General features: G+C 36.1%; 2 protein-coding genes across 4 annotated transcripts in view; one reads left to right on the top strand and one right to left on the bottom strand.

Annotated features, from left to right (window-relative positions):
• Positions 1 to 18,279, top strand: part of GNGT1 (G protein subunit gamma transducin 1) — a 148,047-nt gene that overhangs the window by 118,299 nt on the left and 11,469 nt on the right. Inside the window, exon 1 of one of the 3 annotated variants that reach the window (XM_007522496.3) lies at positions 5,374 to 5,521. The exons of 1 other annotated variant lie outside the window; for it this stretch is intronic. Coding sequence is in view for 1 of the 2 variants with exons in the window: in XM_060196223.1 (XP_060052206.1) it covers positions 8,690 to 8,691 (2 nt within the window). In the remaining variant the exon portion in view is untranslated. Of the gene's footprint in view, positions 1 to 5,373; positions 5,522 to 8,618; positions 8,692 to 18,279 lie in introns of those variants that run through there. One more of the 3 variants, XM_060196223.1, reaches the window with a different exon arrangement.
• Positions 3,732 to 8,371, bottom strand: TFPI2 (tissue factor pathway inhibitor 2). Its single transcript, XM_007522515.3, has 5 exons — positions 8,122 to 8,371; positions 7,654 to 7,836; positions 6,412 to 6,591; positions 4,858 to 5,028; positions 3,732 to 4,083 (listed from the first exon to the last, which is right to left on the bottom strand). The coding sequence occupies exons 1-5, from the start codon at positions 8,207 to 8,209 to the stop codon at positions 4,004 to 4,006; spliced, it is 702 nt and encodes a 233-aa protein (XP_007522577.1). The 5' UTR covers positions 8,210 to 8,371; the 3' UTR covers positions 3,732 to 4,003.

The following is an 18,279-nucleotide window of genomic DNA, read 5'->3' as shown; positions in this document are numbered from 1 at the left end:
TTTACATCAAAGGAAAAATAGCCATTTATATCATTAAATAGTTGCCAAAAATTGATTTCAATTCCTTTTGCCCACATTTTTATTGAGTTGTTTTTTTCCTTTGTTGAGGTGTATGATTTCTTTACAGATGTTTGATATCAATTACTTGGCAGATTTGTGGTATGCAATTACTGGATTGCCTTTTTATATGCAGATTTATGCATATTGATTATGTATCCTGCTACTTTATAGAATTTATTATTTCCAGTAGTTTTGGGGTGAAATCTTAGGGGATCTCTAGGTATATTATCATGTCATTAACAAATAGTAACACTTTAATTTTGTCCTTTCCAATATGTATTCCTTTGATATCTTTTTAGTCCAATAACACCAACAAGGACCTTTTCAGGACTGCACTGAATAGATATGATAGTATTGGACATTTTTGCCTAATTCTAGATTTTAGAGAGAAAACTTTCAATTTTTGTCCATTGATCAAAATAGTAGTCATGGGTTCTTCATATATAGTCTTTTGCATTGAGTAATTTTCCTTCTACTCCAAATTTCTTTAGCATATTTATCTTAAATGCATGTTTAATATTGTCAAATGCAACAATTGATATGACCATGTGACTTTTACTTTTTATTGTTGTTGTTGATGTTGTGAATTACTTTTATCGAGTGCAAATAATAAACCATTATTGCATCCTAGGAATAAATCCCACTTGGTCTTTGTAGATTTTTCTCTAAATATGTTGTTGAGTACCATTTGCTATAGATTTTGAAGATCTTTGTACCAATATTCATCAGGGATACAGGTCAATAGTTATCTATTTTTTGGTAGAGTCCTTTCAGAGGGATAAAGAATAGGAAAGCTATCAGGAGAGGGGATGGGATATGGAGTTCTGGTGGTGGGAATTGTGTGGAGCTGTAGCCCTCTTGTCCTATGGTTTTGTCAGTGTTTCATTTTTATAAATAAAATTTAAAAAAGAAAAAAAAAAGCTTTCTCTAAGTGCTCAAAGAAGCACGACATACTTTTCCAATCATCTGTTGGGCCCTGTTTACCATTACATGAGCACTCCTATGATTGAATACAAACCACATAGCATTAAGTCTCAGTCATTTTTCTCTGGCACACTGGTGAATCCACTCAAGAAGTTCAATATCCTGACTCTCCATAGGTCACAGTTATCCTGTAATTCCCCATGTTCCTGTAGTTAGCAATTTCTCCATCATGTAGTTACCAAGATGGTGTTGGCTGCTTGCAAACTTGGCTTTTTTTTTGGGCATAGTTCTCCGTTTTCACTCATTGGCCAGTCACTCATGCTAAGTATGTTTCATCAGATGTCCCTGCTATAACTTGATGAGTCTTTAGATGATTTTTCAGTGACTTTTTTAGTTGCTTGGGAAAACGACTCTGTAACTGCTTTTATTCCATGACTAGAACTCTGGAAGTTCCCTAGCCTATTATTTTGCCTTCTCCTACCATAAAATGAAACATTCTTTTTAATCAGACTGTCTAGTGAAATCACGGTAATGATTCGTCTTCAATGTGGTTGTAGCAAGAAAGGAATTTCCCTACTACTGAAGAATGTCATAAGATATTTATTCATTCATTCATTCATTCATTCATTAAAATAAAGTAGTCAAAATTTTGAGGCATTAACGTAATTGTAAAAATATAGTATATTTCTTACACTGTCTGTACTGACTGGGATCCATAACTCCCAAATCTTTGACTATCTGAGAGTGGATAAAGTCAGCAAGTACTAAATCAAGCTTCCCCGTAGCACCAAAACACCTAAAGGCTCTGTGTCATTCACTTTATAGTCTCAGAGCTCATGTATTGTCCTGCTATAATCATTATCAAACACTACTAAAAGTAGCCCTAAACCCAGTCTTCACTCAGCCAAAAATTTGTACTGACATGCTGTTTTTTCTTCATTGTTACATCTTATATTTGACACTAGTACTGCCTCCTCACCCCCTTTAAAAGCTTTATATATTGTCAAATAGTGTCCAAAGTTATGAATTTAGCTGATTGACTTTCCCTGATTTCTTCAGACTGGCATATGTGAGATATTGCTGAGTGACCTCCTTGATCCAACATTTTAAATTCTGCATAAAGAGGCAGAGACAGAGATGTACAGGGAGAAAAAAAAGAGAGAGAAGGAGAGACACCAAAGCACCACATTATCCTCGGAGCCCCCTTTGATACTCTCCATAACTGTTCTTCCATGTAGTGTCAGAAATTGAACACAGGGTCTCACACATGATCAGATATGTGCTTTACCCATTGAGTACATGTGAGTGTGTGTGTATGTGTGTGTGTGTGTGTGTGTGTGTGTGTGTGTGTGACTCACAGAACCCAAAGCCCTTAGAATTTTTACACATTAGAAAAGATAAATATATTATCTGTTATGTGATTGAAAATTTGAAACACTGCAGTATAAGTGCCAGGAAAATCATGTGAGTGTTGGAACCCTGTACTGGGAGAGAGGTTGGAGACTGACTCCAACACCCATAGCCAATAAGTTAACCAATCATGCCTATGTCATACAGACTCCATCAAAAACATACATTTAGAGAATATCTAGATTAGAATTAATAGGAAGTAGGCATGCTTTCTGTGGGCAGAAGTGCTGCTTCTTTTCCTCATCCCTAGTCTATGCATCTATTCTAATTGGCTCTTCCTCAGTTATATCCTTGTACAACAAATTAGTAATTTATATGTAAATGGGTTTCCTGTATTGAGTGAATGCTCTGTCAGAATACTAGAACCTATAGAAGGGGTGTAATGACCCTCTGATTTATAGGTACTTTTTCAGGAGCACAAATAACATGAGCTTATGACATTTGCAATCTAAGTGAGGGGAGCCATCTTGTGGAACAGAGTCCTCATGGAGTCCAGTGCTGCCTCAGGATAAAGAGTGCCAAAAGTGAACTAAGGAGAGGCTAGTGTTGGCACTCATCATCATGTGCAAGGAAAGGAGCCTGTACCAAACTTCTAGTCCCCACCTGCAGTGGGAAAGTTTAGTGAGTGGCAAAGTAGTGCTGCAAGTGCCTCTCTGTCTCTCTCCCTTTCTCTTTCCCCTTCCCTTATCAATTTCTGTCTGTCTTATTAAAGAAAGGAAAGTAAAAGAAAAAAGAAAAAGTAAGGGAAGGGGAAGGGAGGGAAAGGAAAAGAAAAGAAGCAAATAGGATAAAATAAATTAAAGTGGCTGCTGGAGTCAGTAGTTATCATACAGGTACCAAGCTTCTAGATAATACTAGAGAAAATAAAAATAAATAAATACAATAAAATAAAAAGTGAGTTGAGTGTTTTTCAGACACCTATCATGGAAACATGAGAAGTTGTGCCCATGTGTCAACAACTGTATTATAAAACATCAACTCCCTCAATTAAGTAGAAAAAAAGTGAGTTAAATTTCCATACTCCTTGCACTTGTTATTTCTTGTGGGGATCCCCTCCCCTACATTGAGTTGGTGATCAGGACATTCTATTTAATTACAGTAAAAATGGGAATAAGTGCTATAATAAGTTAATAACATAATAACAGGTGCAATATATTTTAGAGTGCTAGTAAATTTGTAACTTTGACTCCTTCACTCTAAAATACAGTCCAATTTTAATATAATATGAAATATATTTGCTGATATTTTTATTATCATATTTGTTAAAAATCAATGATTTTTGTTTTCCTGTGATTTCTGGCTGTTCTCATCTTCTGGAATCAGGAAGAGCAACCCTATAAAATGGGCAAGCCATATTTTCTTTTAATATCGTCTATACACAAATTCAACTTCATAAAAGTACAGGTGAAGAGTTATGTTTAAAATAACAGATTCACATTTGAATAGCAGTTAGACATATATGAAAATATGTACATTTTGAAAGTAACTTGTAGCAATAAAAACTGGTGAATAAAAATATGACTAGCAATTTGTTTATTCATGCTACCATATTATCTTCATATGTGACCATAATGGCAATAGTTTTCACAGAACAGAATACAAAAAATGGTTAAATTTTCTTCTTGTAGGTTTCTCTTCTATTGACAAGTATACCTCTTGGCATCTTCCTAATTTTTCCCTTCTTTGAGGCTATATAAAGGAAATTAGAAATAAATGTCATGTACTTTCAGTGACCAGATTCACTAAAAATCATTTCCAATATGCTTAAAATTTTATCTTAATAATTTAAAAGTTAGTTTTAGTCACTGTTGATTCCATTTATAATGCCTTACCTTAAAACACAGGGAGGCAGTTACTGTAGATTGTAGTTAAATACTACAAGCATTTTGAAAAAATTGGTTAGTGAAAATTAACTATGTAGAAATAGTGTAGAAATGGCAATATGCTATTAATAAAATGAATGCATAAACATATAATTTCACAGGGCTGGGTGGTGGAGCACTTGGAAAAGCACACATATTACAGTGCACACAAGGACCTAGGTTCTACTTTTTGATCCTCAGCTGCAAAGGGGAAGCTTCATGGTTGGTCAGTCTCTGTCTCCCCCTCCCCCCCCCCCCCACACACATACACCATTCCTTTCCCTATCAGTTTCTGTCTATAACCAAAATAAATACATAAATAGAAAATTTTTAATGTAATTTTTCAGGATGGCAAGATGACTCACTTGGATGGTGTGCTTGCTTTGTCATGTACACAACACAGGTTTGATCCTGGTCCCCACTACAGTGAAGGAAACTTTAGGGTAGTGGTGTCTGTCTCTCTCTAGCTCCGTATCTGAATAAACTAATAAGAAGAGGTGTAGCCCTAGTGATAACAAAATATAGAAATAAATACAACTATTTTTTTCTAGTAAAATGTTTGTATATTTAGTCTAAGAATGAAACAAGAAATAATCAGTACCTTTTGCACAAACACGCCTGCAGTCCTTCATGTCAACAAAATTATTGTTATTTCCTCCACAGCCAGTGTAGGTAAAGGACTCGCAGACTTTGTCTCTTGAATTATAATAATAGCGAGTTAACTTAGCAGAGCACTGTCCCTCATCTTTCGGACTGTAGCAAAATGATGGACCTTTTTGGAAAAGAAAATAAAGTTAGGAGTGCTATAATGCTAGATTTATTAAGCTTTGGTGATTAGTGAAGTAACTGAAGAAAATCTAGCCCATGAAAGCTTTATTCTGAATCCAAGTCTCACTGTTTAAAGTGCTCCTCTCAAACTTCAAGAAGGCTTAGATGCTGTATTCATGGTAAGTTGATTCTTATAAACTGGGCAGAATTTCTTCCATAGCCATGTGTTTGTGCCATTTGCATACGTAAAGAAATTAAATCTCCTGTGAAAGGAGTGGTGACTTAGCAAGTAGAGCTCAGAACTTGTATGCTTGAGGCCCAGTGTTAGAGACTTGGTATCATATGTGCCAGAACAGTTGCTGTAGTTTCTCTCTGTCTCTCTATTTCTGTCTCTCTGTCCGCATAAAGTAAATCTTTTAAGAAAAAAAGAGAGAAAGAAAGAAAGAAAGAAAGAAAGCAAGAAAGAGAGAAAGAAAGAAGCAAAACCCACCAAACAGGTAAAGTGGACTCAGTTTCATGTAATACATGATACATATTGATAAACTTTCTTATAGTGGTAGTTTTAATTATTTTTATCAACTACCCTTCTAGTACTCTCATCAAGGCTACATATACTGAATTCTCAGGTAGTCACTTAAGAGAACATCAATAATAATCATCTGTTCATCAATTCAAGGTTTTTTATATTCAGCACAGTATAGCTATCGTGCTCTCTGTTGAGTCTCTGCCAAGTTTTCCTTGCTTATTGAATTTATTTATCTATGGAATATGTGACTCTACTGTGTCTTAGAAAAATGTTAATGTTGTCCATCTCTCTCTAAAAACAAAATATTACTGAAGTAACATCATTACAAGGACTTGAAATAGGAAATTTAGGTATGAAATGTGGAAGATGAAAAAAAGAAAAGAGGAACGAGAAACTCTGTACTGCAATTTGCAGTTACTAAAGGGTTCAGAAATCTAACAAAAAATTTTAGAAATTAATTTTCAAATTTTATCATCTTAAGTTTGTATATATCCTATTATCTCATATATACAACTAATTCCTTGCAAGCAGAAGGTCATGGCATTTATTGATGAATAGCTTGATTTTTATGTCTGAACCGAGAATGTGAGAAATAGATCAAAAGAGACCATGGAAAAGAGGAATCAAAAACTTGAGTGATGACTTTCTCACTCTCTAGCCCTGAAAACTTGGCAAGTGAACCCCTCCTAGTTAGTACTTCTTGTACTACCCTAGTATAAATGGAGATAATTCTCTGCTACAGGGCAATTGTATAAAAATGGTATATGCGAAACATATTACTACAATGTCAAATTGTTGTTGTTTTCTAGTTCAAAGTTTTTAATTCAGCAATGAGTAGAAACACCATAAAATAGTATTTACCTTTCTTTGGTGCACAAAAGTTTTTACAAGTAGCTTCATCTGGAAACCGGTTATTATTGCTCTGACAGCCTTCAGAGAGAAATTTTTCACATGCCATTGAACTTAGATTGAAGTAATACTCTTCTTTGGACTTCCCACATTTTTCTTCATTAACTTCCAACCGGCAAATTTTGGGAACTTCTAGGAAAAGGAGGAAAAAATGTTATTCAAAACTTAGCCATTTTGGTGGTGGTGGTGGGGGGGGTGAAGATAGCACAATGGTTATGCCAGAGGCTCCAAAATCCCAAATTCAATCCCCACACCATCATAAGACAGAGCTGAGCAGTGCTCTGGTTCAAAAAAACAAAATAAATAAAAAGAAATGCCCTGTAAAAAATTAGCCACTTTTAAAGTGGCTAATTACTTTGAAAGATTTGCTGCATTTGTATTACTTTTAAAGATTTGCTGCATTTTTCAGGTTCTACTGGGGCTGGGAGCAATTCTGGGTTACCATAGTCCCCAAACATCCATTACCCCACTTGACTCTTTCAAAAGCAGTGTATATAAAGTCTGTTTAGTTATGGAAAGACTTCCAGCTTCAGTGGAAAGATTGTCCTCTAGGGTCTTTGATTATTTCTACATATGAAGTCAACCAAAGCTTTGGACAGTAATACTGAGTTGCTCTGGGCTGAGTACCTTAAATGGCAAAGTTCTATGTGCAGTTAACAAGCTTTAGTAGATGCAATAAATATAATAGAAAACAGTATTGTGAACTTCCAGTAAATCCCTATACTAAACTAAGTTTTACTTAGGTATCAGGACATGAAAGTAAGATTGACACTTAGCTAAATCATACATTAAGTAATAAAATCCATTAAAATCATTTCAGATGAGAAGTAATCAATATAAAAAAATGATGTTCTCAAGAAGGCATACAAGTCACAGAGAACATATGACAAATACAGAAAAGTACTTATACTGTCTTTACCTTACATACTATGCCTTTACATTATTGTGCCCTATGGGGAAATAATAAAGAATTTATTATTCCCCAAAGGCACTAAACGCTAGTTAGGAGAAAGTTTGTTGCTAGTGATTCTAAACTTGTGATGACTTTCAGGAAACTGAAAACCAGCAGTCTGGTTTCAGACTTGAAAAAAGCCTAAATAAGAAAATGGAATCTGGAGAATTCATTTAAATTACTACCAGCACAGCAGTCCAAGGAGCAGTGCAACAGTTGCCAGTGTGCAAGGAAACACTTACTCTCTATCCTCCAGCAAGCCTTCTTGCAGTCCTCCAAAGTTTCAAAGTTGTTAGCGTTGCCCTCGCAGCCCCCATACATGAACTCAAGGCATCTCTGTGCATATCTATCGTAGTAATATCTGGGGATTAGGGCCCGGCACAGCCCAATATCCTGGGGTAAGAGGCAGATCTCCGCATTGTTTCCTGTTAAAGCAGACAGAAGGAGGGAGACTCAAAGAAGAAAAATAAGCCAGGACTTCTGGGGAGTGGAGTGGGGGAAGGGAAGCTTCCTAGGGAATTTTGCCCCATACCTTCCAGGCAGGGAGGGAAAGCATTAACTAGAGCTTAGGGTCTCTTAAGAAGAGTGGCAGGAATCTGAAGCTAGGTGGACTGAAGAAGGGTGTAGGGGGAGATTGGATGGCCCTGGGCACGCCCCTTGCAACCCTCCGCAGAGGAAGCCCGGCAGGAAGAGCCAGGGTAGAAGTATACCTGCACTTGTCAGAGCAGCTGCGCCAGCCTCATTTTGCATTAGTAGAAGCGGGAGAAGCAAAAGTCTGAGAGTGCAAGTGGGATCCATGGTGTCTGGGTTCCAGAAGCCCGAGGGGTCCTGAGGAGGCTTCAGAGCTAAAAGGATGCACAGCGCTCAGCTTCCAAGTGGCCTATAGATCCCAGGGCTAGACTGTGCTCTTTATGTGGTTGGAGTGTCCTCCCAACCCTGATAGGGCAGGGCAGGGCGGAGCATTGCCTCGAGATCTGGAAAGCAGACTGATTCACTTTCAGGGTTGTGACCCCTGGCCTGGAATAGGGGAGTGTGTGTAGAGGCAAGGAAATAATTTCCAGCCAATTTGAACGTTCCTCCCCAAACTTTCTCTTTTGACCAGGCGGGGGTGCGTCTGTATCAATGATGGGAATTTAAGTAGAACAGCTAAAGGGAAATGCCCCAGGAGAGATTGCACAACTTTCCAATGAGCAGTATCTCCTTGAAACCAAAATCCGCGTCTTAAAAGGGCTGAGAGTAATCCAGGCTCATTGCAGACATTCTTTTACTATATTGGAAATGTAAGTTCCCCATCTAGAGGTGGTCAGTTTTCTGACCCCCCCCAAATTAATTTGCCTGAATTTGAATAGCATGAAGATGGAGTCATAAAGGTTGCATGTTTTGTACTTCTATTGTTCCACTACTTTTAGAAGAAATCTTGTAATTGTACAGTGTGCATTTCTTTAAATTGCCAAGTAATCTTCCAAAGTATGAATACACCTTAACTATCCTAACACTTATGTTGTTTCTAATTTGAGGTGATGTTAAGTAAAGATGCCTTATATGTACATTTTTTATTCCTTTTGGGTAATATTTTGTTTGTTTGTTTATCTTTTTGTTGAATTGGATCCATGTGCATGCACCGTTTTATTGTTCCTAGGCTACTTCATTCAGATAGAAAAGAGAGGAAGATCTTAGTACCAGAGTTTTCCAAGGCCGTTGGCACTCCAACCTATGTAGTATGAGGCTCAAACTTGGGTAGCACACATGGCAAAGTATGCAATATACCCAATGAGCCATCTCTCTAGTCCTTGGGTAATGATCTGTTTGTAAATATTAGAAAACTGTCTAAGAGTTTTGCCAGATAACTATATATTATTTTATAGCCCACCAGTCACATGTATGAATTGTAGCTTTGCTTGTTTGTTTTTTTTAATCTAGACATGAAATTCTAAATTGCATTGGCCCTGAGAATCTTAAAACTTGACCTGATAAGTTCTTTCCCACACATTTTATTTTTAGCTAGAGCATGAGAGACAGACTGGGAACAGAGGAGAGATACCACAGCACTGCTCCACCACTCACAAAACTTCCACTCTGCATGGTGTTCCCCTGTAGTGACACTGTGCTTGAAACAGACCCTTGTGCATGATAAAGTGTATAGACTATTCATCAAGCTACCTGTTATTCTCCTCTTTGTAATGACAGTGCCTCTGTTAACATCCATTACTCTTTCAAACATTAACTTCAGACTATTTTTATTTGTACAACTAAAACCTGAGAGTTGTTCTTATTTATATCAAACTATGGAGGAATTTTTTGTTGTTGTTTACATGAAATGTTGAAGATATTTTTGGAGAACACTTTAATGGAATCTCTTGATGGATGTGTTTCCCCATCTTCCTCCTTTTTCTTTTCTTACATTCTCAAGAGAATAATTATTTCTGGGCTTCTGAGAATAGTGGATTGAGTTCACAAAAGTTCTCACCCAAGTTTCTGAGAAACACTATATTGCTGGTATATTAGTAATCTGGGATATTTTGTATGCTATACCACTTTGTATCCATTTTCAATTATCCCGATGCCACAATTGAAATCATATTCTTAATAATAATAATAATAATTTTTAAAAACCTAGTCTGGTCTTGGTCTTGTCACATTACCAGTTTTTTTGAGCTTAAGAACAGATGGAATTCTAAAGATAAGTGTTTAACAATCCCCTCTCCCAGGATGGAAAAACAAAACAAAACAAACAAACAAACATGGGACTATTGGTTTGTATAATATACTGATTTCCATGGTGTCAATATTTCCACAAGTTAATTTCTTTTTAAAAATATTTTGTTTATTTTAGTAATAAAGTCTGAAAGGAAGGGAGAGAGTGGAGTAGGGAGAACACTGAACATTACTCAGTTTTGGCTGGGTTTCAGGCATGAAAGTCTAGTGAAAAATGACTATACCGTCTCCCTAGGACAACTATGATCAATTTCAAGTTATCACTTGACACAACTGAATACAAAACTGGAAATCTATGGATCCAATAAGCTCTCAAGAGCCAGTGTGAGCTGGCTTTAGCACTCCAACCTGGTTTTGGAAAGGTACCTTTATAGGAAAATTGGATTAGATTCTCTTGTTACCTTCTAAATATTATTAGGGTAGGATTATTTTACCAGTGGTTCTGCCAGGATTATGTTCAGGAAAATAGTTAATTTACCTTTAAAGTTAACCTATTTCTACTCTCCTAAATATGATCAAATATATCTCCCAAGTGAATTAAAATAAAATTTGAGAACTGATAAGCTGAGTCAAACTTGTCATTCAGAGTTAACTATTGTCATTTCTATTCTTTGTTCTCAGTTATGTAACTTTTTATTGTCTTTTGCTTCATATAAAAAGAGAAATATTTTGTGTTATGGTAGATTATTTTATGAAAATGAATTAGACTATAGAAAATTAGTCAGGAGTCAGGGAAGAGCTGATGTTTTTCCCCCCTTGCTCATTGGGATAAACTAGTTAAACTTTCTGAGCCTCGGTTTCCTGATGCAAAACTGTATATAACTAACTGTACCTTGCCAATTTGTTATGAGGATGAAAAGGAATGCCTAGGTCATCAAAGGCCAGTGTTTTAGCTGCTCACACATAGGTACAGAATCTATCCCCATCATTCCAAGTGATGATTTCCACTAAGCACCTTGGTGACAAAGTTTTACAGTGAACTGACAATCAGAATCAGAATACAGCAATATGAATTGACTTTGTCATACTGAAACTTTTGAATTTGCTCTCATTAGTTGTTTTTTCTATTTCTGAGTGCAAAGGCCACTTCTTTAGCTAATAAGGCATCTCATAATCAGACATCACTTAATGATTTATCTTTTCTGGGGAAATGAGATTCAAAGACCTCTCAGCCAGAGCAGAGTACTCAAAGTTCTCAGGTCTGCTCTGTAACAAATAGAGGAGAAGGGAGAAGAAAACAAAAGAAGTTTTTTCACCCCTCTGTAATATAGAGTCGATAGCTCAAGGCTGAAATTCATATCAGGGTTACTCTAGCAATATTTGCTTTCTCCCTTTCTTTGTTCTACGTTGAACATGGATTTTAACACTGTTCCACTGTAATTCACTGAGCAGGAGCTTGGAAGAACAATCAATAAGGTAGTTTGGAATTTGAGATTGTCAAATCAGATAATCAGGAAGGAAACCACTATTCTTAATTGCAAAACGCTTGAGTGTATTTATGTCTACAAGAAAAGTATGTTCCGATATAAGGAGTATCCTATTTTCATACAAGTTTAAACAACTGAATTTATCCTCAGGAACATGTGGAGGGAGGAACATAACCTCCAAATCAGCCTCTGTTGCTATGGCATTGTACTTCAGTCTCTTTAAACTAGAGTCCAGGTCAAACAGTTACCACAGGTTAAAGGAAAGAATTCTTTTCTCCAAAGTCAACAGGAAGCACAAGGCTGGGAGGGTGTTGGGGAGAACAGTCCTTTAGATGTATTTGTCATTACTATACTGAGAAATTTAGTGACTGGCTAAAGACAGGCTCAAAATAATCTGGAAATCTTTAAAGTAAGGCATGGTGTTCTAGCAGTTTGAATGTCAAAAGGAATGATAAACACCATCTATTCCAGGATTTTCATATTACAGAGCTATAAATAGACACAGAGTAAGATAACATGTGTAAGAATGTTTACCTACCATAGCTGTTGGCAGAGCTGAGACTAGAAGGCACATTCTTCATACTCAAGTCTGTATTCTCCCATTCCCACATCTGAACTATTTCCACTGTACCAAGATGTTAATATAGTACACAACTCCAGAATTAAAACACATAAGCACTGTGGAGTGTAGGAACACCTCACTGTGTGTCATACTTCTGTTTGTGTTTTCTTCTCCTTCCTTTTATTTTTCTATCATACCACTAGGCCCCATTACAAAACAATATGAAGTTGATTTGAAAGACATTAGCCCCTTGATCTTGTACATGATGTTTCATCCTCTGAGAACCCCATAGACTATAGGTGACTGAATTTTAGGGAAATATTGAGACAGATGGTCATCCTCTCTTTAAGACTCCTTAGAGAAAGGTGGCATGTCTAGCTCATGAATGAATAAGAAGAATTGATTGAACTCAATGATTTGGAGATGGGAAAATCCCTCTTTCTGTGTACCGTGTGGAAATCTTGATAGGAATGACTATAATCATGGATAAAGTATTTTTTGAGAATGCTCATTGTGCTTTGTATTCATTATCATAATATTTAACGTAACATTTAAAGAGTTACACTGGTAATTCCTTAATACACAAAGACAGTTCTTACTGCTGGTTAGTCTAAATCCTGTCAAAATAAAACCTGAAATGAGTCCAGCTGGCACTAATGAGAAGTTTACACATCTGCTAAGAAAGGCAGTTAATCACTTCTGAGATACCAGTGGGTCTCAAGGGTTCTGTTAAAGTTTAGTCAACTCCATCATCAACTAGGCATTTTTCTAGTGAGTTGGACCATGTAGAAAATGCTTACTCTAATGTAACCTCTGTCTGACAGTGTATTTGTGAGTAGTATACAATAAGATGGTGCCCCATAAGAGAATAAAACTTATCCTATGTCTTTCCTGTTCACTATCCTATATCCCATATTTTCCATTCTTATTTTCCTTAGGTAGAAGGAGATATGACAGTACATAGTGTGTGTCTCTTTTAGCTGTTGTCATTTTTTTTTTATTCAGCTATTTAAAAATTAAACAGATAAGGGATGGCAAAGTAGCTCTTTGGGGTATTACACCTGTTTTGTCATATGTGTTTCAGTCTGTCCCCACCACTTTGGAGAATATTTTGGTGCTGTGGTCTCTCTTCTCCCTCTCTCTCATCTCTCCCCATGCACCCCCTCCCCAAAAAATGTCAGTCCAAAGTTGTGAGGTCTTTGAGATAACAAATATAAATAAATAAATAAATACATACATACATAGAATAAATGTTTTAAATATGCCAAACGTTTGGGGTATAAAGATAAAGAAATATACTAAGGATTCCACAACATAATAGGGTAGATAGATGAAAACTACATTAACACAATTGAAACAGAGTAGTGTTAATATGGGCTGGGGAGTTAGCATAATGGTTATGTAAAAGACTTTCAGGCCTGAAGCTCTGAGATCCTAGGTTCAATCTCCAACACTACCATTAACCAGAGCTGAGCAGTACTCCCCCACTAAAATAAATTTAAAAAAATATTTTTTTAAATAGTCTAAGTACAATGTTGACAATGTATGCTAGGTTCTATGGCATCGTAGAGAGAAAATAAACAATGTTTAAGCAAGAGATTAATTTGAAATGAAAACAAATTCATACAAACATACCAACATTGTATTTTCTGATCTTATGGAACAAAGTCACTCATTCTTTAATTAGCTATTTGCTTTAGTTGGTTCTTTTTGAAGCTCCAGCTTTGGCAACGCATTATCTTCTTCTGGAAAATAAAATCTCAAAAACAAAAATAAACAACCAAAACTTTCTTTGTTTGAATGGACAGTGTCCCCTCCACTGTCATGCCTACTTAGGGTTTGGACTCTTTCATCTTGCTTAAGTTTTGACATATTTAGCTTTGTATGGTTTGTTTGGGACACACTTATCTATGTCTGGGAAATTCTGGATACATTTTGTATTATTTCATTTTTTCTTTATTTAGACATTTTATTTATTTATTGTACAGAGACAGAGAGGAATTAAGGGGGGGGAGATATATAAAAAGAGAGAGAGAGAGAGAGATCCACAGTACTGTATCACCACTCATAAAGCTTTCCCCCTGCAGGTGGCAACTAGAAGTTTGAACCTGGATCCTTGAGCATGGTGACATGTGCATTCAGCTAGGTGTGCCAACCTCTGGTATCATTTTGTACCATTTTATATAAGCTCTGTTAGACACAATTAACTTCATCACCTACCCAGAATTCTTTTTTTTTACTTTATTTTTTAAATGTTATTTATTTATTATTGGATAGAGACAGAGAGAAATTGAAGGGAGGGATAGAGATGGAGAGAGACAGAGAGATACCTGCAGCCCTGATTCACCACTTGTAAAGCTTTCCCCCTGCAGGTGGGGACCAGGGGCTTGAACCTGGGTACTTGCACACTGTATTGTAAGCACTTATAGGTATTCACTACTTGTGAAGCTTTCCCCCTGCAGGTGGGGACCAGGGCTTGAACCTGGGTACTTGTGCACTGTATTGTAAGTACTTATAGGTGCGCCACGGCCTGACCCCCTACCCAGAATTCTAACCTGTATTACTGAGTTACTGAAAATAAGAGAATAGAAGCACATACAAGCAGAGCTAAAGGGTCAAATTTTTTTCTATAAATCCTGTCCAATATGTGAAAATTTTGATAGCAATGACTGCAATAATAGATGTAATAATTATTGAGAGTTCTCAGTGTGCTTTGTATTCACTAGCCCACTAAATGTTCTCACAACAACTACTTAAAGGAGCACCTTTATTCTCCCCCACTGTGCAAATGAAAAAGCTGAAACTTCATATAGATATGTGACTTGCATCAATCTATAGATCTGGCACAGATATTTTAAATCCTGATGCCCTGGTCTAGCTTGCTCACTATTCACATACTCTTCTGTTCCATATTAGTGGAGACCAAAGTCAAGCTCATTTTATGGAACCTGATCTCATGACACTGGTTCACTACCTGCAAAGCATTATCTCAAATTTCCTTTTTATTCAAACATAAAGTTTATAATTAAGAGCAAACAAACAGCTACAATTAAAATACATTGCCATAATGCTCTAAGGGAAACATCTGCCAAATTTGATAATCAGATTAAAAGATTGAGAGAGTTAATTACTGAAGTCCTTATTTTCCAGGTTATATTTAGCAGAAAATAATAGGCCTTAACCTTTCAAGTATAAAGATAACCTTTCTTGTGAAAATATTGTCATTTTGCTCTATAGCACTGATCCCATATTTCTTATTTATTACTAACGTGTCATACACCCTCATAATGTTCACTTATTCTAACTTCTTTTGTGGGAAACTTAATATCTTGAATCCTAAGGAATGACCACTTGACATTTAAGGGACCAGAAAAGACCATAGAGTATTCTGAAAGGGGTACACATTTCCTGGGACTTTTTTTTTTTTCTTTTATTGACTTTTAGCTGAGAGAAAAATTGATTTGACTTTGGCTCATCTCTTTCTCTTCCCCTCTCTCCATATGTGTGTGTGTCTGTATCTATATCTATCTATATCTATATATCTTTCAGTAAAATAAAATAAAATTGGGGCTGAGTGATGATGCACCAATAGAGTGCATATGTTACCTGCCACGGATGAGGACCTGGGTGCAAGTTTCTAGTCCCCACCTGAAGAGGGGAAGAAGCTTCATGATCAGTGCTGCATGTGTCTTACCTTCTCTGTCTTTCTCTTTCTGTCACTCTGCCTCTCACTCGTGATAAAAAAAAAATCGGGAGTTGGTACAAAGTGCAGGGACCTTTGGAAGGATCCCGGTTTGAGTCCCCGGCTCTTCACAGGCGGTGAAGCAGGTCTGCAGGTGTCTGTCTTTCTCTCCTCCTCTCTGTTTCCCCTCCTCTCTCCATTTCTGTCTGTCATATCTAACAACAACGACATAAAAAAAAATTGATTTGAAATTGAGTCTATCAGTATTTAACAATGCATATATTGTGGGTATAGTCTTGATGTTACCTCTGAATTTCAAATTCTTATAACTCCTTAGCATCTCTACTTCTATATCTTCTGTTCATCAACATTGAGTATTCTAAACTGAAAGCTGGTTATATACCTTCAATAATCCACTTTGAAATTGTTCTTGACACTTCACCTCTTCATCAGCCAATATATTCAATATCCTGTCAATTATATCTTTATGTAATATTTTTAATTTTACAAATCTCTGTATATTTACAGCCACAACATAATTTATTTATATTCTTCATTCAACTCCCACACAGCAGAGTATTTTTAACACATCAGACCATGAATAATACCATATTCACTTAAAATAAAATTAAAACCCTCACTTTATTCCTCACCATAGTTGCAAAGCTGTGTTTGAGCAGACTACTATCTTTTTAACTAATCTTGTAATGCCTCTCACCTTTGATCTTACTATACGCAAGTTACATTATTTTTTATCCTTCTAGTTCAACAGAACTCCTCTCTGTGATGAATTCTCTCTGATTTTCTCTTCTGCCTGCATGAAATTATCTTTATTTATTTATTTATCATCACATCACAGTGTGGGTCTTCAAGGCAGTTGAGTCTTTGTCCCATAGGCACTACTAATCAGTCTATATATTGTTACTCCATATTGTAGACACACAAAATATCTTTATGACATGTAATGCTAGAAGTGTTTGTGTTTATTCATTTTATTTTGTTTGCCTGATCCCTTTTCTTTTAAAAAAGCTCTGTGAAAGCAGGAAACTTATGTGTCTTTTCATAATCATATCCCAGGGATAAGAAGAGGCCTTGGAAAGTAGCAACTCATAAGAAGCTATAGAATGAACGTACTACTTACTATTACTAAGTGTCTCTTCACATTCAGCTAGTTTAATGGAAACAAACAAAAATATAACTGCTCTGAAAAAGAAGATAAGTTGTTACAGAAACTATTTGAGGGTATGTAAGTCACCTGGACCTTAGGAATAAGCTGATATATAATAAGAATAACCATATGAAAGACAACATCATTCAAAAATCTAAAAATGATAAAAATGTGTGACAGACATGTCTAATGGAGGGATAAAAAATACAATCTATTCTTTATATAGAAGAAAAAATCTCAACTGAAAACAATGATATATTCTGTGATGATACGTAAGCCCAGTAAGAGAAAAGCAGTCAAAAAAGTGTCTTATAGTAGTTAGTCAATAAATATTTATTAAATGGATGTGTATTATCCTACTCTCATTTTAGTGACCCAAGTAGAAAATAGAAGGATATGAAAATAGCTCAGCAGGAAAGAGTGTACACTTCATCTTGTCCAAAGACCTGGACTGGGGCCCCTAGTTCATGTGGAAGCACTATGAACAGGGGAAGTTTTATGAATGGTGAAATAGTGCTGTGGTGTTTCTCATTCTCTCTTGGTTTCCCATCTGTCTCTATCTGAAATTAAAAGAAAAATTGATACAGAGTATAAATCACAGATACGTAGATAAAGTAATTTCACATACTTGTCCAGCATAATGCCTGTACTGTAAATGTCTAAAAGTTACTAGTTGACATCATCTCATTTAATCTTTATTACAACAAACTTAGTCTTTTTCCCATCTCTTTCACTTAAGAATGTATGAGTTTTCTTCTTTCCTTACTTAGCTTGAATATTATCATCCATTTTCCTGACTTTGCCTTAAACACTGACATCTCTGTAAACTGTAGATTACCCATTCAAATGAACTTCTAACAAGTAATGTTCCTAGTCTCATGAACTCACATTTTCTTCTTGTTGTACAGTCCAAAGAGTTAACTTGACTTTCCCCTTTATTTTTCATTCTACACCTGTTCTCTCAGAAAATTTAATGTCTCTACTTTCAGAATGTATTTAGCATGTCATTTCCTATCTCCACGTCCACTCCTAATACTGTTTAATTTCCTGTCTCACCTTGATTATTGAAACTGCTTCCTTCTTGCTTTCATTCATGCATTCTATCGTCTAGCCTCAAACTGTTAAACCATATGACAGATAGTGACGCCAAAGCCTCCAGTGTTTGCTGATTCAGTCAGAGGAAGGCCAGAATTGAGGTTATTGAGGTCATTCTTCTACATTCACTTGGTTTCTTGCTTTCATTCTGACTCACTGATCCCTTTTGCACTTGCTATTTCCTACAACAGTTTAGTCTTAAAAAAACAAATGTCTCAT

The sequence above is a fragment of the Erinaceus europaeus genome, chromosome 8 (assembly GCF_950295315.1).
Source record: "Erinaceus europaeus chromosome 8, mEriEur2.1, whole genome shotgun sequence".
Lineage (NCBI taxonomy): Eukaryota > Metazoa > Chordata > Mammalia > Eulipotyphla > Erinaceidae > Erinaceus > Erinaceus europaeus.
The sequence above is the reverse complement of the archived record's forward strand: the minus strand, read 5'-3'. Positions and strand labels throughout refer to the sequence as shown.